This window comes from Podarcis bocagei, assembly GCF_964188305.1.
Source record: "Podarcis bocagei genome assembly, chromosome: 9".
NCBI lineage: Eukaryota > Metazoa > Chordata > Lepidosauria > Squamata > Lacertidae > Podarcis > Podarcis bocagei.
Window position 1 is genome coordinate 21,445,490 of NC_138134.1, and position 27,037 is coordinate 21,472,526.

At 44.2% G+C, this 27,037-nt stretch overlaps 1 protein-coding gene across 10 annotated transcripts in view; it reads right to left on the bottom strand.

The window, feature by feature from the left end:
* LIMCH1 (LIM and calponin homology domains 1) overlaps window positions 1–27,037 on the bottom strand; it is a 223,720-nt gene that overhangs the window by 114,233 nt on the left and 82,450 nt on the right. For all 10 annotated transcript variants that reach the window (XM_081208635.1, XM_081208634.1, XM_081208633.1 and 7 more), the window contains exon 3: window positions 11,083–11,152. In XM_081208635.1, the coding sequence (XP_081064761.1) occupies window positions 11,083–11,152 (70 nt within the window). The remainder of the gene's footprint in view (window positions 1–11,082; window positions 11,153–27,037) is intronic.

The following is a 27,037-nucleotide window of genomic DNA, read 5'->3' on the forward strand; positions in this document are numbered from 1 at the left end:
ATGTTTAATGTTTTATGATGTTTTGATATATGTTAGAAGCTGCCCAGAGTGGCTGGGGCAACCCAGTAAGATGTGTGAGGTATAAATAGTACAATTATCATTATGGAATGGGACGCCCCTATTTTCATTGGAGAAATGTTGGAGGGTATATAATTATAGTTGAGGGGTGGGGTGGGGTGGGGAAGAGACGATCCATTGGGTCTGTATTCCCAAGACTGGCTTCAGATCTGTTAAAAGTGTGGCTAGCCAAGCTACAATCATTATGGAAAACTCCAACAGGGATCCAACCATGGTTTACACAGCTGGTATCACACCTGCAAGAATAAGATATTACCAAGAACTGTGCTGTTGCAGATAAAGACAGATTTTGTGTACACAAAAGATCCTGGGGAAAGGGAGTCGATGATAAGGGCAATTTAGTTCCTTTATCTTTCCAGAACCATACACAAGGATAAATATAAGCCATGAGGGTTAAGTTAGGATTTGCAAACAAATGAAGCGGGCATTCATATATCACGTCATCTTTCCTTATCTAATGTCAACTTGAATGGCAGCAATGGGCAAATACAGAGCGTTCAATTGTCACAACTCATCTGGGGGTTCCACCCCCTTCAGAACCCAGATGCTACACAGCAAGCTTTTCTGAATGTTTATATTAATGACAAAAAAAAATATGAGGACGGTGGTACCTTGTGGACCCAATATTGCGGGTAGCAATGGTGAATGCTTTAAAAAGAAGCATCCTTTTTTTAGCACTGAGCACCGGGCAGGAAAGCCATCCTGCAGGAATGTAGTTTAACCCCAAAAGAAGGTTCATCTTACTGGTAGCTGAAGGTGCAACTCCTGCTGCATCAAATGCATTTGTGTCAAATCCTACAAAACCGCGACGAATTTTTCAGCAATGCCATATGCATTTTCACCAGCACAACAAGGATTATTTCCACTTTCCAGAAAACAGTAAACAAGAGCGAGGTGCAGCTCAATGAAACTGCAGGCTCTTCCAATATACGAAACCATGGGACTCTCCAGAAGTTGTTGAACTCCCGTTCTCATCGATCGTCAGGAATGATGGGTGATGCAGTGCAACTTAAGGACCACAGATTCCCAACCCTGTACACAATTAAAGGTTTGCTTTAACTGACATCCTTCACCGTTCACAGAGGCAAAACTGCCTGTCAACTCTTGCTATAGTTGCTATAGTCCTCTGAGCTCAAGACTTTCAGAAAGAAAGGATCCCACTATTAGGTATGTTTTTATTTCCAACCCAAAGAGAAATAATCAAAGAAAGCTTTTTCCTGAATACTTCTGCCCTTTTCATGCAATTGCCCCTAAGTACGAACACACAACTTACAGCTGAACCGAGGAACGAAGAAAATCCCTCTCTTAAGGCTGCTCGTCTCTCCAAGAGCCATAATTCAAATGGAAACAGGATGGGGAAATGGAATGGACAATAAATCTGTGAGATGAGTCCAGAGAAGTCCGATATAAAATGAGCAGGCACACGTACAAAACAGAAACTCATTTGGGAATGGGATGTGCTTTAACCTCTTCCCTTCCAGAAAGCTCTGCTCCAACTACAGCTGTCCAAGCATTGTTCCAGCACCCAGGGTCCTGACCGCAGTTTTGGCTTTCGAGTCCAATTTTGAGAGGTTAGCTCTGGGGTCAGGCCATAGGAAATAACCGGTTAGCTATGACAAGAGTCTACACCGCAGAAGCCACAGCCAACTGTTGCAACACAGTGGTAGAGATGTTTCGACATTACATCTTCACTCTCGGTCTGCAAAAGTGTTGGGGGGGGGGATATCAATGTGCACAGAATACCATGATTGTCTCTTACGTGGTTTTCAGGAGGAGGCTAGGAGATACCTCTTATGCCCTTCCTTGCACAACTGCCCTGGAAGCAGGCTGGCAGCATCCTGAATCTTGAGTTATCTGATGGGAGGCAGTGATGGCCACTGTTAAGTTGTGGGTGAACATATCAGACGACACAGCGATTCTTCAAACAGCTCTTGTTTATTCATAGGCCAGAACAGAACTGAACTGAAGGGTTCATTCAGCCTGCTTATACAGAGCTCCAGGACAACGTAACTGTAACAACTTTCTGTAACTATCCAATCACTGAACGTCACTTTCGATCCCTTATTTGCATATGTGGACCTGAACTATCTACAGTATCCCCCTGCTGGCCCATGGTGAGAACTTCAGTACATAACAGCCACCAACATGGATGTCTTTAAAACAGACAAATATGCAAAACGGGCAAATCAATGAACGAGAGGACTATCCAAGTCTCCTAGCCATGACGGCTATGCTCTGCCTCCGAAGTCAGGAGCAGTAATGTTGCCGGAAACCACAGGAAGCCAAAGGGCTCTTGGGCTAGAATCTGCCTGGTGGGTTTGCCACAGGCATCTGGCTGGCTACTGTGAAAACAGGGATGTTAGATGGGCCATTGGCCTGATCCAGCAAACGCTTCTTGTGTCCTTACGTTCCTGCACTCCACATTAACCCCCTACAACTGCCTCATGGAATGAATTCTGGGAGGCCAAACAATCGCTTCCATAGGGACTTGGAGACAGCACTCCCATGATGATGATGATGATGATAATAATAATAATAATAATAATAATAATAATAATAATAATAATAATAATAATAATAATATCCCGCCCTCCCCAGCCGAAGCCGGGCTCAGAGCAGCTAACAACAGTAAAAATAACACAGTTTACATAACATCACAATCAATTAATTGAAATACATTCTAAAATCAATTCAATTCTAGAGTCAAATTAATGGCAACCATTGGGCTAGAGTTCTAGGAGGATTACAGAATGAGGGGGTCAGGCTGTGCCTTGGCCAAAGGCCTGGTGGAACAGCTCTGTCTTGCAGGCCCTGTGGAAAGATGTCAAGTCCCGCAGGGCCCTAGTCTCATGTGACAGAGCGTTCCACTAGATCGGGGCCACAGCCAAAAAAGCCCTGGCTCTGGTTGAGGCCAGCCTAACCTCCCTGTGGCCCAGGATCTCCAAGATGTTTTCATTTGAAGACCGTAAGGTCCTCTGTGGGACATACCAGGAGAGGCGGTCCCGTAGGTATGAGGGTCCTGGGCCATGAAGGGCTTAAAGGTTAAAACCAGCACCTTAAACCTGTACTCCACCGGGAGCCAGTGCAGCTGGTATAGCACCGGGTGAATGTGATCCCTCTCCATTTATCAGGGACAACAGGGCTAGCATCCAGCTGCCCTCCCAACTTGGCACAGCACAACCTGTTCTTTCCCCTGTGAAATCCCGCTCTTTTGCCCTGTACCCAGAACCCCAGAATTTGGCATGAACATACTCTAGGCCCCAGAAGCCAAATTATACCAAGTTTCATTAAGAATGGAAAAGGAAGAGAGAACGACAAAATGGAGAAAGCAGAATATGGAAAATAAAAAGAGCTCTTTAGCTCAGACCTACGTATGCTGATGCAGGTGGCGCTGTGGGTTAAACCACAGAGCCTAGGACTTGCCGATCAGAAGGTCGGCGGTTTGAATCCCCGCGACGGGGTGATCTCCCGTTGCTCGGTCCCTGCTTCTGCCAACCTAGCAGTTCGAAAGCACATCAAAGTGCAAGTAGATAAATAGGTACCGCTCCGACGGGAAGGTAAACGGCGTTTCCGTGCGCTGCTCTGGTTCGCCAGAAGTGGCTTAGTCATGCTGGCCAATAAAGCGAGATGAGCGCCACAACCCCAGAGTCGGCCACGACTAGACCTAATGGTCAGGGGTCCCTTTACCTTACTTATGCTGACCTAGTAATTTACAGACAGGTGTGTAGTCTCCTTGTGAGTAACACAGCATAGGTGGCCAGTTGCTGGGTTTCTGTTTATTGATGAGGAAAAACAGGTGCTGAGCTGACGAAAGTAAGGATCACATCCCCCTGTTTTAAATGCTTACTACCCACATTGGGTTGAGTGACAGCCGACACGCTTCTTAAGCCAATCAGAGCACAGATCATGTTTGCCAGGTAACCCGTGTGGCACCTTTCCAAGCATTGGGGGGAGGGTGCACACTACCTGTGGGAAGGGAAAGGTGACTATTGCCAGTGGACACTGCCACCCAGATTTCTCAACCTTCCAGCCTACAATATCCTGTGCTTGTGGATTTAAGAGCTTGGTTAGAGTACATGTCTACCTCGCTCAGGCTACACAGAGAACCAGAAAGAAGGGCTCCCAGCCTCCGAAGCAACACTTAACAGTAACAGAAGGAAGCGTGGAGTGAAAACAGAAAGCGTTGCCCTGACAAACTGTGAAGAAATCCACTTTGAGGATGTTTAACAGTTAAAGAAAAACCCAAGAAATCATTATTTCTTTGCAAAACAATGGATATTCCAAATGCAGCTAAAATAAATCTGCTTTATGCCAGCATGGCTCCCTTTTAAAAACAGAAAACAAAATCCCTGATGATTTGCCAGCACCTACACCCATGCAAATTCTTCACATTTTTTATTATTTTTCTTTGTCATGCAAATGTCTTCCACTGTGAAATACAAACAGAGCTCTCGCTTTTCTCACAGAAAAATTCCACTTATTTTTGGAACGAGAGTTTAACCAATTTAACTGCATTTATTTAACATTTGACACGCAAACACACGGAGTCTGCAAGTATCTTTGGCTCGCTGCGTTCAAAGCAGACCCCGCAGCCCCTTCTGCTCCAAGTGACACTTGCAAGCTGAGACAGGGCAGGTGGCCTTAAGATAAAAGGGTCTTCTCAGCAGTGGCCCCTTTCAGATGGAATGTCTTCCCCATCGAGGCTCAGGTGGCACCTCCTTCATGACCTGTTTTATTCTCACATGCTATTCTTTTTTATTATCACAAACCTGATGCCTTTATTATACCAGGTCTTCACGTGGCTGCTTTATTCTGGAGTTGTTAGGTTTGTACTCCTTGCTACTTGGCATACGACCTTCTAGTCTCATCGCTCTTTCGGAATTAGGGCTTTAGGTTTGGGTAGCTTCACTGTTACTGCATGGTGCTGATAATGCCAAGGTTGCAGGTTCGATCCCCATATAGGAGAGCTGCATATTCCCGCATTGCAGGAGGTTGGACTGGATAATTCTGAGGGTTTCTTCCAATTCTACAATTCTATGATTCTATGATTTACAGAACTGTATCCTTACTGATTTTGTTGTTTTACATTGTTTTTAACTGTGGGTGACACCCAATATTGTTTTATTGCTGCATGGAATTGCATTTTTGTTGATTTGGCTATTTTGAGTTTTTGAAATACACACACACACACACACACACACACACATAGAGTCGTACCTTGGAAGTTGAATAGAATCCGTTCCGGAAGTCTGTTCAACTTTCAAAACATTCAGAAACCAAAGTGCAGCTTCCGATTGGCTGCAGGAAGCTCCTGCAGCCAATCAGAAGCCACGCTTTGGTTTCCGAACGTTTTGGAAATCGAACGGACTGCAGCCAATCGGAAGCCATGGAAGCCCTGTTGGACGTTCAGCTTCCAAAAGAATGTTCGAAAACCAGAACAGTCACTTCTGGGTTTCGATCGTTTGGGAGCTTTGTTCAGGAGCCAAGGTGTTTGAGATCCAAGGTATGACTGTATATATAGTTCACATGTTTGTTTATTATTAAGAATAATATTATTAAGAATCCATCAGTTAAGCAGAGGCCCCATGATGGGCTACATAATATAAAAACACCCCCCCAAAAAAAAACATTATAAAATCACAATGAAACATAAAAAAGCAGCAGCAAATCATTGAGGCAGTAGAAGGTGTGGCTCAATTTAAAAAAAATAAATCACTTCACCTCAACACTTGAAAATGTAGGACACTTTTCCCATGGTTGCCTCTAGACCAGAGAAAGGAAACCTGTCGTCCTGTATTGGTTGTTGGACTCCAACGCCCATCATCCCTGACCACTAGCCATGCTGCCTGGGGCAACCATGGGAAAAGTGTCCCACATTTCACTGCTCCTTGAACTACATTTGGCAACGACACCATGAGCATGGCCTCCAGAGCTGATCTGAAGTTCAAGGAGGTAACTATTCAGAACAGACCCAACAAAGTCAATGGACTTGCACAACTATTTCATTGGGTCTATATGGAGTGTAACTAATGCTGCCCTATATTTCTTGTTCAGCGCCTGGAGAATGACAATTATTGGACAACTGACAGAGCTTTAAAAACAGTAATATATATATTAGAACAAGACTCCAAAAGACAGGCAGTTCTCACTCCTATAACATGGTTTCTACCAAGTTCCTGTAGATTCCCAAGCCAAAATAAACTTCCGAAGAAAATAATCTAATAAGCATCCAGTTTTCCAGGAAACTGTTCTTTATTATCCATTTTGCTACAGTTCTCTTTCTTGTAGGGTTGCAGTCATTTACGAAAGGTTTCAGCGTTTTTATAGAGAACTTTCTTTCCCTGACTTCTATACACAAACTCTTTCTAAAGCATGTCTGCAAGCCAATATTGCTCTCTTCATTAGGGTTGAAACCAAGAGCCAAAAAGAGCCGTGAGCCAGAGTGCAGCTATAGTTCGGCCGCTCGGTTTCGCCTTCCCCAATTTCCTACTATTATTTCTGACTCCTTTTTCACACACCCTCTGAGGCAAATGTCTGAAATTCCCATAGGGATAGCGTTAAGGAACTGAAGTAATGCTACAAACCCCACTCAACCCCAGCCAAACAAAAGATAAGCCCAAAATAAGTTCATTCTTTTTCTCTCTCACAGTGACACTATTCAGAGACAGGAAGGAAATCTGAGGAGAAAAAGAGAGTGCCTTCCTACAGAAATGCTGCCTCGAGACTTCAAAGCTACGATAGCCATTTGCCCCCAGAGTGACACATCATGTCTATACATTCGCTTAAAAAAATAAAGCATCTCCTGAAATTCTGCACCATGGGGAACACGCAAGGTGATGGATTCTCTGTATACAGTGGTACCTCGGATTAAGTACTTAATTCGTTCTGGAGGTCCGTTCTTAACCTGAAACTGTTTTTAACCTGAAGCACCACTTTAGCTAATGGGGCCTCCTGCTGCCGCTGCGCCACCAGAGCACAATTTCTGTTCTCATCCTGGAGCAAAGTTCTTAACCCGAGGTACTATTTCTGGGCTAGCGGAGTCTGTAACCTGAAGCGTCTGTAACCTGAAGCCTCTGTAACCCGAGGTACCACTGTACTGTGAACTACCAGCAGCCGCTCAAAACAAAACAGGACACATATCAGTCCTTTATACATTAACAGGAACAAGCAGATCCAACAGCCAATAAATAACTAGCACAGAATCACAGAACTGGAGAGTTGGAATTATTATTATTATTATTATTATTATTATTATTATTATTATTATTAATACCCCGCCCATCTAGCTGGGTCCCCCCAGCCACTCTGGGCGGTTTCCAATAAAACACTAAAATACAATAACCTATTAAACATTAAAAGCTTCCCTAAACAGGGCTGCCTTCAGATGTCTTCTAAAAGCCTGGTAGTTGTTGTTCTCTTTGACATCTGGTGGGAGGGTGTTCCACAGGGAGGGTGCCACTACCAAGAAGGCCCTCTGCCTGGTTCCCTGTAACTTGGCTTCTCGCAGTGAGGGAACCGCCAGAAGGCCCTCAGCGCTGGACCTCAGCGTCCGGGCAGAACGATGGAGGTGGAGACACTCCTTCAGGTATACAGGACCAAGGCCGTTTAGGGCTTTAGAGGTCAGCACCAACATTTTGAATTGTGCTCAGAAACATACTGGGAGCCAATGTCGGTCTTTCAAGACCGGTGTTATGTGGTCTCGGCGGCTGCTCCCAGTCACCAGTCTAGCTGCTGCATTCTGAATTAATTGTAGTTTTCGGGTCACCTTCAAAGGTAGCCCCACATAGAGCGCATTGCAGTAGTCCAAGCGAGAGAAAACCAGAGCATGCAACACTCTTGCGAGACAGTCGGGCAGGTAGGGTCTCAGCCTGCGTACCAGATGGAGCTGATAAACTGCTGCCCTGGACACAGAATTGACCTGTGCCTCCATGGACAGCTGGGAGTCCAGAATGACTCCCAGGCTGTGCACCTGGTCCTTCAGGGGCAGAGTTACCCCATTCAGGACCAGGGAGTCTTCTAGTTCAACCCTCTGCAATGCAAGAATCTCAGCTAAAGCATCCATGACAGATGTCCATCCAACCTCTGCTTTAAGACTTCCAGTGAAGGAGAGTCCACTACCTTCCAAGGGAGACATTTCCATTCTTCAACAGCTCTTACTGTCAGAAAGTTCTTAAAAACATATTGCATATGCATGCACTTAAAGCTCTTGTAATAACTATCACCATTTGTAAGCATTCTGCACTATTCATAGCTGCTGGTTCTTTAAAAGCTTTGCACAAAGAGCAAATTATGGGATCCATTTCCCCATTCCCACCCAAATGGTGCAATGAACCACATTTAAAAACTCCTTTAAGAAACAGTGCATGACTGAGAAGAAATTGTCATGTATTCATGAACTGTATGACAAGCGTGCACTGCTGGCTACAGATTTGTGCTTTTTCAAGCAAGTTTTCAGAAAGCTTCCAGAACAGACATCCAGATTTCAGCAAAGCCAATGTCTAGAGTTTAGAAAAAATCAACCCACGTTTGGGAGTCAAAAAACACTGGCTTTCCAGAGGCCCTTTCCACTCCATTTCCACACAGTGAGTCATGCATATTCCTTTCCAATATGTTCACCCTAGTGATTATAGACTGCTACACCAAGCCAATTGCAGATTATATAATAAACAAGATCTCATGCTAGATAAAGAAAGAAGTGTCCCACAGGTGCATCAAACCACTAGCATAGAGAGAGACACATCTGCAAGTATACAGTTTGGATTATTTATTTCCCTAGACACACTGCACAGAATACTTGGAGCAAAGGAAGATTCTACAGTTAGAATTTCTACTCAGTTGATATTCTTAATACGCCAATAGCAGATGGGAAGCTTGATCTCTTCCCCTCAGGAATCTTCTTCTTCTTCTTCTTTGGCGATCACTCATAGCCAAGTAAGATGGTCTTCCATGAACACGGTCTTAACAGTGAGTGCATGACTGTGGAGACCAGTTCTGGATCCACACATCCTTCCACAGTGGAGACATAGGTTTCCAGGTAGGAGTTGATCACGGTGAGAGTTTGCCAAACGTGTCTTCCTCTTAGCTTGTTTCTTTCTTTCGTCCTGAGTTCATGCTTCTTCAAAGTCCATAACACCTTTGGTAAAGGCTGTTCTCCAATTGGAGCACTCACAGGTCCATGTTTCCCAGTTATCAGTGTTTATACAACATTTGTTGACATTTGCCTCGAGAGCCTTTTTAAACCACTTTTGCTGTCCATCGGTATTTTGCTTTCCATTCTTGAGTTGGGAATAGAGTAGTTGCTTTGGAAGACAATAATCAGGCATCTGAACAACATCCAAAGCCCTAAGCCCCAACGTGATAGGATGGTTGCATACCCGTATGTCCGCTACAAAGCTTCAGGAAGGAACAACATGCAGTAGACACACCTCAAATTTTCTGCTGCCAATTGCATCTGCTTTCTCCAACTATTCACTAAACCACGTTTCTCTCGGCCAGGCTCCACGAGGCAAAGTAAGAGAGATGTGGTTGATGGAGAGACGTGATTGGTGAGGAGGAGGACAACAGTTTCGAGGGCAGGAAAGGGGTTCAGTTTCATTTTCCTGCTACAAAATCTGCGTTCCAAGACCTGTGTCATGCCACCACTGTGTCTGTCTCAGAACACAGATCCTTACAACTTCATCCATCTCCCTTGATATCCTCCTTAAGCAAAATGGATGGCTGTTCCTTCATGTCTCATGCCCACTCTCAACTTTACGTTCTATCAACATATCAGCCCAGACGCCTTTTACGCTGTGCTGCTCTGTGTCTGCTTCCCAACCCTAAATTTATCCTGTTGAAATGACATCATATTCGCCATTGCAATGCTACTGCATCAGGCAGAGCAAAAATGTGTAAACCTTGAAATGCATCTACTATTCTCTCTATAGCCCTGTTCAGGCATCCCTGTCTGACACTTGGAGTACACCTCCTGACCCAGGCAATTGCTACTAGGTAGGCGAAAACCAAATGGCAGGTGCCACTCTGCCAAGTGGAAAAAAATCCCTACCTAGCCCCAACAACATGGCGACCGACAACTGCCATAGCAAGGTGAAATCAGAGCAACGCATTAGAAGAGGGTGTGAAGAGGCAAGGAAGAGGGAGCCATCCAGCTGCACCATGATTAAATGGCCCACGGCCACTCCCACCCTGATGGCTGATTGGCTGGGGCTGTCCCTCAACACAGGTGATGCAGCTGGCCATGACGTAGGGGTCAAGTGGTGTACCTCCACCCCATGCCGGAAAACTATTGAGGCACGGGCTGCCTGTGCGCAACATCGCCCACCGATATAGAGGTGAGCAGATTTGGAGTACACCTCCTGACCTCAGGAAATGATTTCTGCCAATGATTTCCGACTCCCTACCCCATGCATTTGCTGTATGTGTGAATGGAGTGTACCTGAACAGGGCTCTAACTGGGAAAGGTTGTTCCACTGCCTTTGTTTTTTTTTTTTTTTTTTTTTTTGAAAAATCAGTAGAACCACCACATTATTCTTCAGTAAATGGTCAATAATTTAAACAAACAATAGGTCAAGATACAGTTTCCTAAATCAGCAAAAAAAGAATAATAATTATGTAACATATAAAGAAGAATAAAGCCTCTGCTAAATTTAGCTCTAAGACACAGTTTTCTTAGAAGTGACTTTTACTGAAGATGCAGGAGGAATCAGGGTGCACTCAAAATAAAAACGGGACCCTGGGTGCAGTGCATTCAAAAAGTCCAAAGCAGTCATATATATATTTTTAAAATTCTCTGGGATTTAAAATGTTCAGATCCTAATTGGAATGCATCCGATTCATAAATAGCAATGTGAATCATCCGAGATTCATAAATAGCAATGTGAATTTTCACTACCGCTGCACACATTTAATAAGGCAGGTGTGCTTGCATTACTCTGGAGAAAACGGCCACCACAACACCAGGATGTAAACAAGACAACCAAAACGTCTCAGCCACAAGATACTTACCAGTCCTGCAATGGGAGCTGGCAGTCTGTTGATCTTTTTGACCAAACCAGGCTTTATGGAATTCAGCAACCTGTCACGAGAAAGGAGTGTGTCAGATGAAGGATCAGTCAGAAGACTCAACTTGCAAACTGCTTTCTCCCGGTCGGTGAGAACGCTTAACGCAGCATAGACAGCAGGGAAACCTTGAGACTATTAACTTGGGACAAAAATTACGTAAGCCTGCAAGCGCTATTGTTTTAAGTTCAGATCGGTATCTCCAGGTCTGTCAAGAGCTTCAAGCTGCAGTGCGTACTTAAGTGGAGGCCTGAGGAATTTGAGGCATGGATTCAACCTGTACACAACTGGCTGGCTCTGGTCAAAGAAGGGAAATGCAGCGAGACTGGCCACACTTGAGCTGATTTATACCAGCAGGCCAGAAGGTCATGTGATTCCCTGACCCCTATAAAATAGGGAGCAACCAGGAGTCCTTGATCTTCCCACTACAGACTGCCTTCACCTCACTCACTCCCTGCCTGCCTTTCCCTTGCCTCACCCTCAATTCAGCTTTTAAAAGGAACTGAAGGGACGTTGGCGCAAGAAATAAGAGTGAGGAAGGGATACCAGTGCTGATTTTTTAGAAAAAAGAGGTGCCAGAACTTACTGTGAACAAACCCCCTCATTCTTTTTCAATTGAAGCCAGCATGCTCAAGTCATTGAAAACCTCCACTGTCACATCTGTGATGTCAATGTGACATCAAAGCACCGTGGGACCTGCAACAAGGGTGTATGTGTGGATTTGATCATCACTGCATGTGGCTCAAGGGCTGTGTGGGAGACAGGAACCATTGGCTTTTGCTCAATGTTATGATATCTGCCATCCTAGGCCTTCTCCTTCTCCTAATCCTACTCATTGCTTTCTGCATTTATGTGGAGTTCTTCCTTAACCCCATGAGGCTGCGCACAGACCAGCACTTTGAAGGCCTGAAGAACCCAACGGATATGTGGTTTCTCCTCCCATTGAGACACAAGGACCTGCCATTTTGGGGCAATGGCGCCCACCTGAGTTCCGGCTGAAAAAAAGGCCCTGATGGAAACCATGTAGCAGGACTGGTGAACCTGTAGCCCCTCAAATGTTGTTGGACTACAAGTCCCATCACCCCCACCCTTGCTGACTGGGGCTGATGGAAATCTCACAACAACAGAAGGATCACAGGTTCCCCATTCCAGATCTGCATGTTCCCTTCATAACAAACTGGAACGGTTGATGCATGCCACAATGTGTAGCGCTGGGTCCAATGGTGGATTATGAATTCTCTCCCCACAGAATTCATGACACGGTGGTGGACACGGCCAAAGGTTGCAATGCCTGCATGAAGAGAATTCATTCCACTGAGATCATTTCTGGATTTTTCCACAGGTGACATTTGGACGAGACATCTGATCAACGTTCTGGTCACCTCCCAACTGGGACTACTCTTGAAGGCTGCTCAGGAGCTGAACTCAATTGAAGCAGAAGCTGCCAGAATATTAGCCCTAAGATGCTTGGTACCCATATATCTAGAAGAGCGCATCTCACTGTATTAGCCTGCCAGTGCCTTAAAAGACGCATTTATACGCCTGAGCCTTTTAGGAGTTTCAGCCTTGGTTGCTTAACCCGCTCAGCAGTTGACTGCTTTCAGCTGCCTTAATCTGATTATCATTACATTTTTTTAAAAAAAAAGTTAGATTGTTGCTATATGGTTGTCTTGTTTGTTGCACCCCGCCTTGGTTTTGCCATGGATGAAGGGCTATAAATATTTTAAATAAATAAAGGGGAGAAACGACAAGGATGTGTGGCCAAGAAATTGACAAGGAATGAGGAGGCAAAAGAATGGGAAGGATGAAGGGGGGGGGAAATCGGGTGTGTCTCTAAAAATGGAGATGGAATGAAATGGCCATTGTTAAAGAGATTTCAAAGCTTAAGTTCTCAGAGAGAGAGAGAGACTGCGGGCTTAATATCCCTTTGAGCCAAATTCCCAAGATCAGAGGGTCATTTTTCAGTCTATGGAAGGTTTAGGTTTGTCTAGCAGCTAGCTCCTACCACAGAAATAAATTTCTAAATCCTGAGCCCCTGATTACCACTATTGGTTTTTCCCCACTCATTTATCAGTTGCAGGAGGGGGGGAGGTGTTTCTGATGCTCAGCCACTCCACATCAGATCTTAGTTTCCCTTACCTTTAAAATATCGAGTCCCAACACCTTTATCTAAGTCACTGATGGGAGGTATGAGTAGGGAAATATCAAGCATAATAATAATAGTAATCATTCGGGATTGGGATGTGATGAAGACCTTCAGGGTTATTTTCCTTCCATTCCCAGCACCTAACCATCACGGCTCACAACTCGAGTGAGCAGCATAACAGGAATGTGAGAATGTGTGATCTGCAGATCAAGCAGCTGCTGACAATACAAGTGAAATGTGTGGAAGATCCCTTAGATCCAGGGATCCCCCCCCCAACCAGCTGGAATTCACTGGACTGCTGTTCCAGCACCTCTCAGGTGGGCGCCATTGTCATTATAACAGAACAAGGGAGGCGTTCATGTGAGTTCCGGCACCTCTTTTTTCTAGAAAAATAGCACTGCTTAGGTCCCTTAATTTCCCAGTAGTGATGTATGGAAGTGAGAGCTGGACCATAAAGAAGGCTGGTCACCAAAGAATTGATGCTTTTGAATTATGGTGTTGAAGGAGACTCTTGAGAGTCCCATGGACTGCAAGAAGATCAAACCTATCCATTCTTAAGGAAATCAGCCCTGAGTGCTCACTGGAAGGACAGATCCTGAAGCTGAAACACCAATACTTTGGCCACCTCATGAGAAGAGAAGACTCCCTGGAAAAGACCCTGATGTTGGGAAAGATGGAGGGCACAAGGAGAAGGGGACGACAGAGGACGAGATGGTTGGACAGTGTTCTCGAAGCTACCAGCATGAGTTTGACCAAACTGCGGGAGGCAGTGGAAGACAGGTGTGCCTGGCGTGCTCTGGTCCATGGGGTCACAAAGAGTCAGACACGACTAAACGACTAAACAACAAGATCCCTTAAAACACCAAAAGGGAAAGATTTCACAGTAGCTTCCAAAATAATAAAGCTTACCAGGGCCTGAAGAGTCTGGGTAATTTCCCAGATCTATGTGAGTTAACAACCAAATGGCTTGGGTCTACTCAAGCTTAACATTTGCAGACAATTTGCATGTGATGTCTGTGTGGCACACCCATGCACCAGATGTAGGAAAGAGAAGACCAGTGTGTGGGTCCCCTCATTACATATAACTTTTATGCACATATTTTAATTGAATTGGGCCAGGGATATTATAGTTTGAGAGACTCAAGTGGGGATTCCCACGCCCCATGTTGATTAACACACCCATTATGCAAAAGCGAAGAAGCAAACCATGAGAACTGGCATCTTCCCAGTTTCATGCTATCAGCTGACAGCTGCAATGAGCACACCTACTATAATTCAGTACACACGGGGCTATGTACTCTGCACTAGAAGTATTAACCCAATGGCTCCAAAAGCTGCGCACCAAGAAAAACATGGTTACTTCTGTAACCTGTTTAAAGCGAGAAAACACTGTGCATTGTGATTCTGGTTTTGATCATGATGGGGAGGGGAAATGGGATTAGACAAAATTGTGGAGAATAAGGCTACTAGTTCTGTGTGTTGGACTAGCACATGAGTGGGCAAACTAAGGCCTGGGGGCCGGATACAGCCCGCATACAGTCCGGGAATCAGTGTGTTTTTACATGAGTAGAATGTGTGCTTTTACTTAAAATGCATCTCTGGGTTTTTTGTGGGGCATAGGAATTCGTTTATGTATATTTTTTCCAAAATATAGTCCGGCGCCCCCACAAGGTCTGAGGGACAGTGGACCAGCCCCCTGCTAAAAAAGTTTGCTGACCCCTGTAGCATCTGGGAAACTGGGATTCAAATGCCCTCTCAGCCATGAAGCTCCTGGGGTGAACTTGGGCCAGCCACTGTCGATCTCAGCCTAACCTACTTCACAGGTTTGTCGTGAGGATAAAAAAGGAGAGAGGGAGAGCCATGTACACCACCTCAAGCTCCTTGAAGGAAAAGTGGGACATACTTGTGCTAATAAAGAAGAGTATGATGGCTATGCATAAGCAGGAGAATTTGATTGCGCTCATGTCCTACGTAGAATAATAAAACCATAGAATTGTACAGTTGGAAGGGACCACATCTAGTCCAACCCCCTGCAATGCTGGATTCTTTTTGCCCGACGTGGGGTTCGAACCCACAACCTTGAAAGTCTCATGCTCTGCTGACTGAGCTATTCTGCAGGCTTTGCCTAGGCATCTGGCTACTGTGGAAAATAGGATGCTGGGTTTTAGTCTAAACTAGCAGTTCTTTTTCTTATGTACCCTGTGCTATTTTTTTAAAATATATATATATTTAGGGGCACTCTCATTTCCTACTCATATTGAAATACTGCCCCTCAGTGAGGCCAAACTTATATTCACAAAATGTTTAGGGGCATGCGTACCACTGCACACACACCCCAAAAAGGCACCGTATGTACCTACTGTATACACTGAAGCCCAATGCCCTACTGGAAATCTCAGACTTGCCTTCTAGGATATCAACAAGCATAGACTTTCAGAGTCAGTGCATTCAGCCATAAGGACTAGAAACCCCCCTTTAAAAAAAAAAAAAGGAATGTAAAGGTCCTCATGAAGCACATCCACATTTTGTGCTTCTTCTGAACTCCTGCAGAATTGTGGCACACTCACACAAAATTAAGGATATTATTCACTGTTGTGTCTGGAACATCCAAAATGCAGAGTGCAATGCTCAGTAAAATCAAAGGGGACAGGGAATTCTGAAGCATAAGGTTAAAATTAATCAGATAGTATTTTCTAGTTTAATCCAATCTCGGATCCAAGTAGCATGCAGCTTCACAATATAGTTTGAAATCTGGAAAGGAGAAACCTCCTCTGTCTTTAATATATGTAAATATTTTATGTTTTATTCTTGGTTTTTCCCTTTCCATATAAATTTTGAGATATCCTTTTGCCATTTTTTGAAGCATAATGTGTTACTTATTACCAGTATTGACGGAAACAAAAATAACAATTTGGGCAATGTGTTTATCTTAATGGCTACAATTCTGCCTAATCATGATAAGTTCATTCTTCCCCATATATCTAGATTTCTTTTTATTTCGTTCCAACCCTTTTCATAGTTGTCTTTATATATGTTGTCTTTATATATGTTTGCAAGTGGTAGAGCCTGTTCACCTAGCATTTAAACATTTTTCTTCCAGGCCAGCATAATGACAACGACACCATGTAATATTTTCCTGACTTAAGAATTTCCAGAGTTAATGCGGATACTTTCACTCACTGCCTAAATATTCCACAGTGGAAAATATTGAAGAAAGGGGAACAGAGAGGGAGAGAGAGGGAGAGAGAGTGCAGAATTTTAAGGATGCACAAACTATGAAACTTGATTGCAGGATTTCCTCCTACATTTCAGACATAGGCACAGAAGCGAATCCTGGAGGTCTTAATGCAAACGCCAAATGTCAGAAGCTGCTTGAAATAAATCTTTTAAAAATGTTTGCATTGGCCCCATTGAAGGTTAAGGAAGAGGTGAAGGGGAAGAGAGAGGAAAGGATCTGGGCTTGCAGTGGGAGGAAATGAAAAATGTGGTTAGACCACCTCTATTAATGATTAGGGACCCAAGCTTATGAGGAAGAGGAAGATAGCAAAGAAAAACCTCTCCCTATTCAGTTCTTTGCCTGAGGCATCAGAATAGAGCTGCTATTCTTTGGCATCTTTCTTTCAATGCAGGCTGGCTTTCTTAAAAAATAAAATAAAAATACTTGTTTATTCACTGAAAGCAGTAAACTAAAATTTAAGAGTCTTCTGTGTGGTCTTTCAACATTTAAGTCAAATAGAAACGAAAGCAAATTGGACCCTTCAGATGCAAATAAAACAAGGTTTACTTCCTACAGAAAATACAACAAACATGCAGAGGGCAAACACTGGTGCCTTGATTTCAAAAAGGGCTGGCAGGTGAGGTCACTGTTAGGTTCTGTGCTGTCATAAGGAGAGGCATGGGCTGCAAAGACCCAGATTCAAATCTCCATTCATCCATAAAGCACACTGGGTGCCCCAAGCCAGTTACACTCCCTCTCTCTCTCTCTCTCTGAAACAAACCTAATCTTGTAAAAAGGCCTTAGCTCAGCAGAATGCAGAGGGTCCCAGATTTAATCTCAGGTAACTAATTTTTTCCTGCCAACCTAGCAGTTTGAAAGCACGTCAAAGTGCAAGTAGATAAATAGGTACCACTCCGGCGGGAAGGTAAACGGCGTTTCTGTGCGCTGCTCTGGTTTTCCAGAAGTGGCTTAGTCATGCTGGCCACATGACCCGGAAGCTGTACGCCGGCTCACTCGGCCAATAAAGCGAGATGAGCGCCGCAACCCCAGAGTCGGCCACGACTGGACCTAATGGTCAGGAGTCCATTTACCTTTACCTTTAACTAATTTTTATTTTTTTTATTTATTGAATTTATATACCGCCCTATACCCGAAGGTCTCAGGGCGGTTCACAGAACAAAATCAGAATATAAAACCACAAAATATATCATCAAAATAACAACCCAATAACCCCCCAGCAACCCAATAACTAGGGCCAGGTCTGGGAAATGAAGCCCCAGACAGCTGCTTCTAATAAGTGTAGATAATACTAAGCTACATCTGTAAGGGAGACACAGAAATCTAAATAAAGACTATTATTTGTGGCACGGTATCCCTTTACGTGCATTTATTTTTGTTTCAGATTTGTCATGGCCAATAGCTAGCACAATAAAGTTATTTGGTTTGGATTGGATACTAAGCTATATCGATCAATGATGTGACTCAGTGTAAGGCAACTATCTATGTTCCTAATGTAACCCCACATGACTGTACTGAGAGAATAAAAAGACATATTCACTGCCCTCAGGTACCTGGACAAAAATGTGGGAAAATATATTAACAAAGGCAACTTCAAAAAGTTTACTTGACAAAAGGTAAGTTCTTTCTCTGCAGGATTTATATGGGGGGTGGGGTAAAGAAAGAAGTACAACTAGGTTCAAATATTCTTATTCTTTCTCCCATGTAAAAATGCATGAGATTTCCGTCTTCAGAGGACCGTTAATTGAAGTGTGGGAAAGATATAAAAATGTATTAGAACCGAAAACACCACACTGGCTATCACCTCTTGAAACAACAAGCAGGAAAACTATTAATATGGGAGGCAACTGGGCAACATACAACCAGTTAGTAACCAAAGTAGATGGGAAATGGAGAATTAAACCCTATGAGCAGATTAAAGAATATGTTTATGATTGGTTTAATCACCAACAGGTTAACCAGATGCTTAGCAAAGACATTAAAGAAAGAGGTTATGCAGATAAAGATTCGAAATTCCAGACGGAAATAATAAATAACAAAGTGAAAAATATATCTAAAATGTATAGGATGTTGTTAGACTGGAATTTAGGTGACGAGGAAGTCAAATCAGTGATGATCCGCTGGGCAAAAGACGTAGGCCATAGTATACAATATGAGGACTGGGAAAGATTATGGAGAGACGGGTTGAACTTTACGGCGTGTACTGTGATAAAGGAAAATGTCATGAAGATGTTTTATAGGTGGCATTTGACACCTATGAAACTTTCAAAAATGTATAAGGTGAATAACAAGTGTTGGAGGTGTAAAGATGCAGAAGGTTCCTTCTACCATATGTGGTGGGAGTGTGGAAGGGTAAAACAGTTTTGGGAGAAGGTATATACAGAATTAAAAAAGATATTAAAGTACACGTTCATAAAGAAACCAGAAATCTTCCTATTAGGGATATTACAACGAGAGATAAAAAAGGAGGATTGTAGACTGGTATACTATGCGGTTACGGCAGCAAGTACCCTAATAGCTCAGAGATGGAAACAGCAGGAAACCCCAACAGTGGAGGAGTGGAGATCTAAATTATCGGAATATGCAGAGCTCGATAAATTAACGGGAAAAATTAGATATATAAAAGACCAAGTGTTCATTAAGGATTGGGGAAAATACGTAAATTATCTGGAAGGCATTAGTGATGGACAAATAACGCTAAAGGGATTCAGAGATGTACTGTGACAGACTATGGTTATTGTGTAAGGAAAATAGAGAACAAAATCGGACACAACGACAATATAAACGATGAAACGTGCAACTTTATTTACTTGCTTCGTATGATTCGCGGCCAAGCTGAAGGAAGTCCCAAAAGAAACAGTTATGTTATGGGAGAACTATGAAAATAAGAATTTTGTGTACTTTTTTTTTTTATTTTGTTGGTAAGCTTTTCTTTCTTGTGTTTTGTTTCCTTTATCTGTGTGTTAGTCTTTATCTTCTTTATGGAACAAACAATAAAAAGAATTTGAAAAAAAAAATAAAGCAAGATGAGTGCCGCAACCCCAGAGTCGGCCACGACTGGACCTAATGGTCAGGGGTCCCTTTACCTTTACCTTTAACTAATTTTTATTTTTTTTATTTATTGAATTTATATACTGCCCTATACCCAAAGGTCTCAGGACAGTGCACAGAACAAAATCAGAATATAAAACCACAAAATATATAATCAAAATAAAAACTACAACCATTTATTTTTGTTTCAGATTTGTCATGGCCAATAGCTAGCACAATAAAGTTATTTGGTTTGGATTGGATACTAAGCTATATCGATCAATGATGTGACTCAGTGTAAGGCAACTATCTATGTTCCTAATGTAACCCCACATGACTGTACTGAGAGAATAAAAAGACATATTCACTGCCCTCAGGTACCTGGACAAAAATGTGGGAAAATATATTAACAAAGGCAACTTCAAAAAGTTTACTTGACAAAAGGTAAGTTCTTTCTCTGCAGGATTTATATGGGGGGTGGGGTAAAGAAAGAAGTACAACTAGGTTCAAATATTCTTATTCTTTCTCCCATGTAAAAATGCATGAGATTTCCGTCTTAGGCCTGCTGTGACACAGATGGCGCTGAGGTCTAAACCACTGAGCCTCTTGGGCTTGTCAATCAGAAAGTTGGTGGTTTGAATCCCCATGATGGGGTGAGCTCCCATTGCTCTGTCCCAGCTCCTGCCAACCTAGCAATTTGAAAGCACACTGGTGCGAGTAGATAAATAGGTACCACTGAGTTGGGAAGGTAAACAGCATTTCAGTGCACTCTGGCATCCGTCATGGTGTCCCGTTGCACCAGAAGCGGTTTAGTCATGCTGGCCACATGACCCGGAAAGTTGTCTGTGGGCAAACGCTGGCTCCCTCAGCCTGAAAGCGAGATGAGTGCCGCAACCCCATATTCGCCTTTGACTGGACTTAACCACCCAGGGGGCCTTTACCTTTACCTAGGCCTGTTGTACAGAAAAAAATGCACAACAGAAGTTCCCTTGCGGCTTTTGGGGCAGTGTGGTGACTTCTGAAACTGACCAGAATTTCAAAAGCAGAGGGGTCTGCCATTCAAAGTGGGGGGGGGGGTCCACACATTCCAGTAAGCATGTCCGAGGCTTTGTGGGATCCCAGCTTTCGACAAAAGTTATTCCTTTCCTCTATCTATATTATGTAGAAGGTTATTCCGGCTGCAACTTTGCATAGCTCTCACTTGATGCACTACCTTCTACTTGTCCCTTTGGTCACGGACCCCATACCAAACTATAATATTTGTTCCTCATTACATCTTGAACAATAAAAACATAGCAGGTTGCGACTCCGGCCTGATACAAAAACAGCCTCCCATGTCCCTGCCTGAACTTAGATCTCTGTCCTTAATGAGACTCGACGTCTCCCTCCAGGCTAGACGCAAGCCAAATCCAAGAAGCCGATAATGGTTTGGCATTAGAATATACAGCACTGTAAACCACAGGAAATCGCTAGCCTTTTGTCACATTGTGGCATGGGTCACTCACATTCATTCCATAAAGGCAAAATACCTGATGTGTGTGTGTGTGTGTTTGTGCACTCACAAAGCAAAAACAACAAACTCCCCTAGCTGCATAAGTACATCGCAGTGCTATTGTTAATCTTAGGCAGTGACTAATTAACCAATTAAGTACAGTAATAATAATAATAAATTTTTATTTATACCCTGCCCTTCCCAGTTCAAAAACCAGGCTCAGGGCAGCTAACAACAAATTTAAAACATTTAACTGATGCAACAAAAAACAGCATAAAATACAGTATAAAACGTGAATAAAAATAAATTCAGAATTCAAAAACCAATTTAGGGGGGAAATCCATCCAATAAACATTAGATGATCACCAGGGCTAGCTGGCTAAATTAGTCCTCTTTGGGCCAGTGCGCAGACCAGGGGAGAATTAGCTGTGGGTTCTCAGAGTGGGTAATCTTCATAAAAAGGGGAGGGGGAGGGAAGGAAGGAAGGGGAATAAAAGATCAGGCTAAGTTCAAGCTGAAAGCCAGGCGGAATAGCTCTTACAGGCCCTGCGGAAGGAAGTTACCATAAATCCTGCAGGGCCCTGGTCTCATGGGACAGAGCATTCCACCATGTCGGAGCCATCACTGAGAAGGCCCTGGCCCTGGTGGAGGATATACACTTTACCACCAAATAAACTTAAAACTCCCATGAATGATTGGGAAAGCCTTTCAAAGTTGGGAGTACTTGCAAAATTATTACATCCAAGCGATCAGCACACCAAATGCACACTTAGCACATCTTGGAAAGCAAATGCCACTCTGAATTCTGTAGTTGGTTCTATAAACCAGTTTCTCTCACAACTGACATGACCCCAAATGAATAAACCGTGGCAATATCTTCCGCCCTGTAGTGACGTTTGGAGCATTGAAGAGGAAAATAATAGGACACAATGGAAACATAAACATAGAACTGATCGTCTCTGGCATTATTTGAAAGATAGGATACCAAACCACTGGTCTATCCTGCTCATTGGGTATTAGCTAGCCCCTCCACCCCTCGTTTGCGCTGATTCATAAAATCCATTAAAAAACAAGTATCATAGCCCTCACTGTCATAATCACTTCCTTTACACTGGACAAGCCGTAAGATACTGTTGCAAGGAAGGTCTCTTCCCAGAGAAGAGGAAGATAGAATACTTTGATTTAAAACTTACAGCTTTACCTACTGGTTTTTGGAATTCAAGCAATATTTTAAATTGCCCATTTGTTTCTGCTCATTCCAATCTCTCTGAATTCTCATTTTTAAATGGTGTTGCTAAAAAGGGTGTTTTGATTTAATGACTTTTAAAGAGACTACTCGGTATTAACAGAGAATTACTGCTTTAAAACAAACGGTTGCAATTGCAAACAGCTGCTCAAACATTTACCAGCAGGTCCAGTCCGTCTAGCTGCAGCAGTTGGGCAGGCAAAACTGACAACAGTGGTTAGACTAGATTGCCACAATACTACAGAATGGTCTTCTGCACAGATTAGCCTGCCCTATGCCGCTTCCAGAACTATAGTCTAGAGCAGTGTTTCCCAACCGGTGTTCCGCGGCACACGAGTGTGCCGTGAGACATCGGCTGGTGTGCCGCGAGATGCCTGGAGGGAGGCGGGCGAGTCGGGCGGCGAGAGGCGGGGCGGCGGCGGCGAGGAGAGGCCGCGCCTCCTGCTGCTGCCTGGCGCTCCTCCTCGCAGCCGGCAGCGCTGCCTGGGCGCCTCCGCGCGACTCTGCCTCGCTGGGTTTGGTCTCCCAGCAGAGACGGGTCACACGCGCACCTCCCTCCCTCCCTCAGCCTGCGCGGAGGGAGAGCCAGAGAGAGGCATCGCTCCTGCGCGGCGGGAGAGGGAGCAGCCGGAGCGATGCCCCAAACGAGCTGAATTCCGAGTGAGGGACTGAGGGGGGAGGGAAAAAACTTTCACTTTCGTGCGTCCCTCCCGGCGTGACGCTGCGCGCTGACGTCACGGGGCGGGGCTTTAATGGTGGTGTGCCGCGAGATTTTTTTTCAGTAAACAGGTGTGCCGTTGCCCAAAAACGTTTGGGAAACACTGGTCTAGAGAGTGGTATGCGCTTGTAATGTACATGGAAAGGAACAACAACGAATAGGCAAAGGGGTGTTTACTGAGACAGTAAAGTAAAAGGGTCAGAATACTTGTTGCAGACAGGAGCAAGGAGGGTTCTGAAGAAGAAGAAGAAGAGGAGGAGGAGGAGGAGTTTGGATTTGATACCCCGCTTTATTTACCCAAAGGAGTCTCAAAGCGGCTAACAATCTCCTTTCCCTTCCTCCCCCACAACAAACACTCTGTGAGGTGAGTGGGGCTGAGAGACTTCAGAGAAGTGTGACTGGCCCAAGGTCACCCAGCAGCTGTGTGTGGAGGAGCGGAGACACGAACCCAGTTCACCAGATTACAAGTCTACCACTCTTAACCACTACACAGGGAGCCAAAAGTGGATGCACTGTGATGTTTTGACATCTGGGGAAATGAGAAGAATAAAGCCATAGAACCTGGAAAGCTAGAAAGATGGAGAGGGGCAATACTACCTAGTTCCCCCTCCCCACAACTTGAAATGCATATTCCTTAGCCCAGGGGTCTGCAACCCGTGGCTCTGGAGCTGCATGTGGCTCTTTTACACCTTTGCCGTGGCTCCGGGGCGGATACTAGCGAGGGGAGGAGGCGCATTGTGCACCCCGACACTCCCCACTGTGGCGGGCGCTGTACTGGCTGTGACGTCGCATGGGGGCGGTGCGTGCGTTAGTCACGCACCGTCCCGACGTCACCTTCCCGCCCGCTGTCAGATCGCGGCTCCGGAGATATATTTGTTTTAAATGTCGCAATGGTTTTGCGGCTCCCAGTTTTTTTTCCCTTCAGAAACGGGTCCAAGTGGCTCTTTTTGTCTTAAAGGTTGCAGATCCCTGCCTTAGCCTTTTTCCTAATTGTTATTATTATTATTTTAAATATCCAACATTACAGTCAATATTGTTATAGATTGGGAGGGGGAAATTAATAAATGGTGGGATTTTGATTATCTGTGATGCGAAAGGAGAAATACAAGCTGCAGAGGAAGTCCTGAGCTAGCCTATGCAGAACAACCTGGCCAAGCTAGGGCCATTAAGAAACAATACAGGGCAATGCTGTCCTACCCCCCCCCCTTGCCCTGAGGAGTAAACAGAGACTGGGGGTTTGGAAGGTTACCACTGTAACTGGGTGTGAGTTGTCAGGAAAAGAGTGTTTTTGGAGCAAGGTGTTCTGAGAAGAAGAAGGGAGAAGAAAGACTGGGATCCATCTTGGGCAGGCTGGCTGAAGGCTGGCTGTGAGAGATGCCTTACCAGGCATGGCCAAACTTGACCCTCCAGCTGTTTTGGGCCTACAACTCCCATCATCCCTAACTAATATGAACCAGTGGTCAGGGTTGTAGTCCCAAAACAGCTGGAGGGCCAAGTTTGGCCATGCCTGCCTTAGACTCTAGGGCTGCACTGCTATGGGGGACAAGCCCCTCTTGAAACAACCAGGCTGTAAAATCCAGATTCCCTCTATGCAGACTGAAGGTGTAAACAGGTGAATAAACCTATTTCTTAAATCTATGACAGTCTCAATTCTACACAGGAACACAGACCCTGGGTGAGTGCCTGGAATCTTGCAGAGAGCGGGGGGTGGCACACGACTTTTGTAACAATACATTTATTACACTAATGCAATCACAGCAATATTATTCTATGCTCCTTGTAATTTAGAAAAGCGAAAGAAGAACAGTTATGTTGACCAGGAGCAGGAAAGAGCACCGTGTGTGGCACCAATACATGAAGTAAGTGAAACTACAAACTGAAGTTTGGGAGAGAGTTTGATGCGGAGAAGTCATTTTCCCAAACGTCCATCCGCAGTGTTCTGCACAGCAATGTGAGAAGTGAGCAGGGGGAGACTAGGTTTCATACATGCCACTATTGATTGAGGAAAACACAGGAAAAGAAGTGTTGGCTCAACTGCAGCATGAAGAAAACCAGCAAGGCTCTGGGTGTCTGCAATCTGTTCTACAGCACCACTAACTTAAGCAAAACTAAAAAGGAACTCAGTGGGAATTGCCTCTTATTCTGGCACACAAAGACAGCTCCTGCAAAAAAATTGCTTTACGCAGTATTAGTCAATCCAAACCACTGGGCCAGAAGCCATGAAATCACTCCTTCAAAAAACGAAAGAGCTTAGCGCCTGAGCACAGCTGCATTAGCAATTGAAACGAGTAATGTCATGAAAAACAGAAGTGTTGCTTTAAACCCAAAAAGAAGAACGGCTACTCAAAAAAGGTTTTCACACTTTCAGATCTATGGCATACTTCCTTTTACCCAGCCTGTTACTATAATACGCACATTCCTTTCCAAGTCACCATGTACACATATTTTTGTTGAAGACAGATTTGATGAGAGACTCGTGTATTATGTACTGAGATATCTGGACCATAGAATGGAACGTAATAGTAAGAACCATCTCTTCAACTTTCCCTTACACTGAAAAGTTTCAACAGAAGCAAGTTGCAGTGTATTAAACCTGGCTGCATATACTTTGGCCAGCCTTCAACTAGTCTGAGCACCCACAAACCCAAACCAGCTTGCTTTTAGCTGGGGAAAGAGCTTCAAAATACCACGCTCCATTTTAATCTTTCTTCAAGTCCCTTCAGATTTCCCTCATGCACACCAGTTGCAAACAAGACATCGCTTTCCATCTCTCAGTGCAGTGAAAACAAAGCACGATCTGGTCTAATCAGGGGTATGTGTGTGTGTGTGTATATATATATATATATATATATATATATATATATATATATATATATATTTAAAGCCTCTAACAGTGAAACAGGAAGCGCATATATCACACAAACAAGAACATCAGTGTGAAGCAAACCACAAAATAAGCACAAGTGAATATAGTTTTAATATAAATTACTCTGCAATTGTTAAAGTCATAGATCATTTGAACTTGGGGTTACAAGTGACGTACTTTTTTGAGGCTACATTTGAGACAGCAAATGTGCCTTTCCTTTCTGGTAACACTATCACAATCATACAACGGAGGGAGGAACATCTCTTACATGCCCATAATAGCTGTATGAATACTTTAATCTCCCCAGCATCATAACCTCTGGAATGTTCTTTCTCAACAGGATTCAGTCTGCCCCTCATTTTGTCCTCAGGGTTCAAGAATATGAAATCTATGAGCCTTACATGGAAGGGGAGCACTTATCCATACCTAGACGCCACATGCACGAGTTTTGCTGAGAAAATCAACCAGTTTAAAACCAGACATGCACCATTTTTTACTGGGGTGAGGCACATATTGCTATTTTCTAACGTTGCTAACTGTAGCAAAGCACAAAATGGTAAGTTGCTTTTAATGCTGTGAAGGTAGGTAAAGGTAAAGGACCCCTGGGCGGTTCAGTCCAGTCAAAGGAAACTATGGGATGTGGCGCTCATCTCCGCTTTTCCGAGGGAGTTGGCGTTTGTCCACAGACAGCTTTCTGGGTCATGTGGCCAGCATGGCTAAACTGCTTCTGGTGCAACAGGACACTGTGACAGGTGGCAGAGCGCACAGAAATGCCATTTACCTTCCCGCCACAGTGGTACCTATTTATCTACTTGCACTGGTGTGCTTTTGAACTGCTAGGTTGGCAGGAGCCGGGACAGAGCAATGGGAGCTTACCCCGTCGCACAGACTTGAACTGCCCACCTTCCAATCGGCAAGCCCAAGAGGCTCAGTGGTTAGACCACAGCACCACCCGCATCCCAACTGTGAAGGAAAGATAAGTGACTGGAGTTAGACAGATGCCACTGATTGTGCACACAGCCCCACCCATTTCTGCTCCAGACAGGAAAGGGTGGAGTTCTTACAGGTTTGACCTGCGTGACTCCAATTACCTCAGCAATGCAATGGTCAAACCACTTCCCAGACATGTCCCTGGGAAAGGGGCAGGCAACCGAACACAATTGCCAAG